This window comes from Chaetura pelagica, unplaced genomic scaffold (genome assembly GCF_000747805.2).
Source record: "Chaetura pelagica isolate M959 unplaced genomic scaffold, ChaPel_1.0 scaffold3, whole genome shotgun sequence".
Taxonomy (NCBI): Eukaryota; Metazoa; Chordata; class Aves; order Apodiformes; family Apodidae; genus Chaetura; species Chaetura pelagica.
In genome coordinates this window covers 2,321,930-2,326,072 of record NW_009952974.1, presented here as the reverse complement: position 1 = coordinate 2,326,072, position 4,143 = coordinate 2,321,930, and the positions used below count along the sequence as shown (strand labels likewise).

Sequence of the window (4,143 nt, the reverse complement as noted above, 5' to 3'; positions counted from 1 at the left end):
GGGCATTTTTTTTAAAAAAATAAAATGTTGTGGTTTTGTCTCAGTTTAATTTTTTTTTAATTTGGGAAAACTCCTCATGGCTTCTGTGGTGATTACAACTTAAGTTTCTGTATTTAACTCATTTACTACTGTGCCCTGGGCTTGCCCTGGGCCTCTGCCTCGTGTGGCATCTTGTGAGCAGGACCTTCAGGGCTGACTGTCTCTGTCCTTGTGTATTATGAAAGGCAGAATGTGCAATGTTTTCTGAAATGAAATTCAAAAAGACTGGTTTACAGAAAATACGGAGGTGATACCTATATTACTAGAGATTTCCTGAAACATTGCAGCAGCATTTCCAAATGGAAAACATAAGATTTTTCAGTTAAAAGACTCGTGTTTCAATTTTCTGTCAATAAATTCTAATTCCCGTTGTGCACAAGTTCTCATTACGCACAAAAACAACGCTAACAAAGATTCATTTCCCAGGAGAAAAGGCAAAAGCATCACATACGTGATCCTGATACAAATAATTACCCAACATATGCAGTGTGGTAATACTGGGTTAAGCATGCCATGTGAAGGCTGACATGGTGGCCCAGAAAGCATGAAGAACAACAAGGTTTTGAACAGCTGTATTATCTGGACATTTAGTTGGCGCTCTTTGAACACATACACACTTGCAAAACCAGTTTAACAGCAACATGTACTGGTTAGATGCAGAGTCAAGTAAGTAAATCTGGGTGGGCACTGGAAGTGCTTTAAGGAAACAAATAGTTTTGGCTGATGATGTTTCTCCAGGGCATCAGGGATGTGAGGTGTCCTTCTGAGTCGCAGGACTAGGGATTACATTCCTTTTGTTAATGACTGAGACATACCAAAGGAAGTCATACCTCCATGTCAGAAAACCTGTCACTTCAGCTTATGTTTGTGTTGTGTTGGACTAGGTTGGCTGGGAGAGGAGTTGTCTTTGGTTTGGTGTGTGCAGTGTCCAGCTCAAGGGGTCGTATGCCCATGAGTGAGGCTCACCAGGAGCAGTTGTAATAAGAGCAAAGTGATGTCTCATCCTCCAAAATTACATGTTGGTAAAAATACGTGCTTTAAACCCCCTGTAAAATTCACATGGTGGTAAAATATTTGATGTGACTGCTGGTTGAATGGTACTGATTACAGTAAATAGTGAGAGCGCTTCTCTGAAAACTGGCAGGTTTAGGATAAAAATTGTTTGTTTGTTTGTTAGGTGAGTTATCACCATGACTTGTTCTTTTTTCCGTCTGTGTTTTGAGTAGTTCCTAGTTTTACCTAAATGTTAGAGATACTGCAAGTTTGTCGTCATTTAATTGTTTTTATTATGTTCTGCTAAGAACATGGAAGCCCTTTATTTTCTGTTTGTTGCTGTGAAATTGTTTCAGGTTTTATGACTTCACAAATAGAGACTGTATCAGTGTTTTTTAATTATGCATGTTTATAGTTTTGGTGTTTGACAAGATTCTGGAGGTTAAGCCCCACAGCTGTCACTGTTCTCTTTCTGTTTGCTGCTGATGGAAACACTTTAAGAGCAGCAAATAAACTGCTGGCAAAAGGAATTACAGCATTAAGATAAAGTTGCTTCTAATCTAAGTCTTTGTCAGGCGGGAATCGCAGTATGAAAAAAAAAAAGCATATTCAAGGAATCAGTCAATTGTAGCTTTTTTCTAATGGATTAGATTTACAACCTCTGACTGTTCGAGCTGAGCGCAGCAAAAACCTGCCCTAATTGCAAGGACTGCAAAAAAATACACTTTTTTTTCCCCCTGAAAAAATGGTTATTTCTTCAGAATGAAGTGCTCATCTGCATTATGAAAGAACACAATAGCAGTTTGGTGTCTACACTCATTAAGTGGTTGGAAAAGAATGTACAAGTCCAGGTTTTTCTTTGGAGCTACCTAGATTTCCTGTCACACACTGGAGCACATTGCCTGGTGATTCTCATTCTAAAGGCAATGTTGTACATTTTGATGATACTTTTATTACCACTTTTCACTTCCAAGAATATCTCTGAGATTTTGGGCACAGTCCCTGTGTGGTGTAAGAGTAAGTCTTTGTAATTCTGATGCATAAATATAGAAAATAACATAGGATTTAATAATGTATCTGTAATTCATATCAGCGCCAAAGTGTTTATGATTTGAAAGAGAGATGCATTAACTACGTGAGACTGCATGGAAACATACACATTTAGGCAACATTATTTTGCAAGATTGTTGACATGACTTATAAAATACTGTGCTTTGTTCATCTTAGGTCTGAGAGTAACTGTGTTACTAACATCATCCCTCATGGTACTGGGAGCTGGCCTGAGATGTGTTCCAGTTTCAGACCTAGAAATCAGGAAGAAGTAAGTGAACTTGTTATTTTTAATACACGTATTTTATACTTTCTGCTAATGTAATTTTTGCTGCTACTGCAAAGAAATGCTGGTACAAATTTTCTGGGTGAATTTGATATGCCAAATGTATGGATGCAGGCTTACATGCTTCTTTGCTCCTTGCATAGATTTTTCTAGTCCTTCTTCCACATAGTATCTGAAGATCAGAAAGCCCTTTACAAACCTGAGCTAATTAAACTTCACTCCATCCTGCATAACTAACATGGGTCTGCTATGCAAACAAGGAAGCAAAGATTTAGAGAGGTTTAGAAACTGGCCCAAGATCATACAGGGAACCATTCCAGAAAACCCAAAACACTTAATTTGTATGCAAATATTAAATAATTAGTTCATGTTTCTCATACTGGGTGTGTGGGATTGTGCACTGAGACAGATGGATTTACACAAAATGGACTTTTTCATGTGGTTGCTTCCAGTCTGCATTCCAAAGTAGTCTTGTACTTTCTCTGTGGTTGAAATGAATGCTTCCTGTATGCATGCAATGTAAGAGTTTGTGATAGAGACAGATTCTTTCCTAAAAAATCACACAATCCATACAATTTGATTGTTCTGTTGATGTATATAGAACCTGGGAATCCTGGGTAACTACAGAGTCGCACTCGTTTTGTAGAGCCAGGGAATTTGGATCACTTGTTGTTCACTTAACTTTCTTTTGCCTCTTATGCTGAAGGAGGAAGGAGTACAGGCATGACTACATTTTTCTGCTTCTTTAGAAACAGTAGAAATAGTAGTAGCACTAGCTCTTTGCTAGTTACGTACCAATATGTAAGTACCAAGAAAATAACTTATTTATAAAAGGGTTTTGTTTTGTTATGTTGTGGTTTTTTTTCCCCTTGAATTCTAGTCAGGTTCCACACTGTCCTATTATTTCAGCGAGTTTCTTTTTTAACTCCTTAGTATTGCTTACCCTGAAATCAGCTTGAAAACCTTTAAGTTGGAAAGAAAATGTTTGGTGTGTAGTAGAAGGCATATAGCTGGGTACCATGGATAAAGAAGTAGGTTCAGTGAGGGGACTGAGAATGTAGTAAATCCATTGACTGTAAAACTAGCCCCAGTCAGGAGTAAGTAGCTAGTAAGTAGTGCACTGTTTAGTGAACGAGGTGCAATGTGGTGAGCAGGGGGATGCAAATTCAGTTCTTAGGTGCTTAGGGTGTGTATAAGGAAACCCAAGGTGTACCTGATGTTAGTTGTCCAGCTTTGCCCATTTCAATGAGGTGTTCAAGGATTTTGTGGGCAGGGGAGGCTGGACTACATGTATTGTGCTACTGTTCACTGTGACCCTTTTAAGGTGAAAATGGACTGTTATGGAGGCCAGGAAGCACAGTCCTTCTTGTGCCCTAGTTTTACCTTTTCTGAAGATGCCAAAGGGAGCTCAACATCCAGTTCATCTCTTCTAATCAATCTTGGATTAAATATATGTATCTTTTAAATGGGCCACATGGCTTAAATGCACAAAAATGCAGTGTCTTATGCAGCTTTTAATTTATGGTTCATGCCAAAATACTTGTGCTGTCCTAGGCTTTACCAAAGCAAGGATGCAGACTATAAGAGCCCAAGAAGAAATTCCCAAATGAAATTTAGATGGGAGGTAGCATTTGGGGAGTGGGAAGGAGAGTTTCCACATGTTCTGATCACCTTTAAAAAAGGCTTTGCAGTGTAACTGCAATGAGGAGACCTAGGAGAACAATGAAATAAATGCCTAAAGAGAAGGATTCAAACAGCTTCTTCAACTAGGGAAA

The 4,143-nt window shown here is 38.6% G+C and overlaps 1 protein-coding gene across 1 annotated transcript in view; it reads left to right on the top strand.

Moving 5' to 3' along the window:
- Window positions 1-680: 680 nt before the first annotated feature.
- Window positions 681-4,143, top strand: part of DIRC2 (disrupted in renal carcinoma 2) — a 46,666-nt gene continuing 43,203 nt past the window's right edge. Inside the window, exons 1-2 of the mRNA XM_009996223.1 lie at window positions 681-705; window positions 2,260-2,353. Coding sequence (XP_009994525.1) covers window positions 681-705; window positions 2,260-2,353 — 119 coding nt within the window. The remainder of the gene's footprint in view (window positions 706-2,259; window positions 2,354-4,143) is intronic.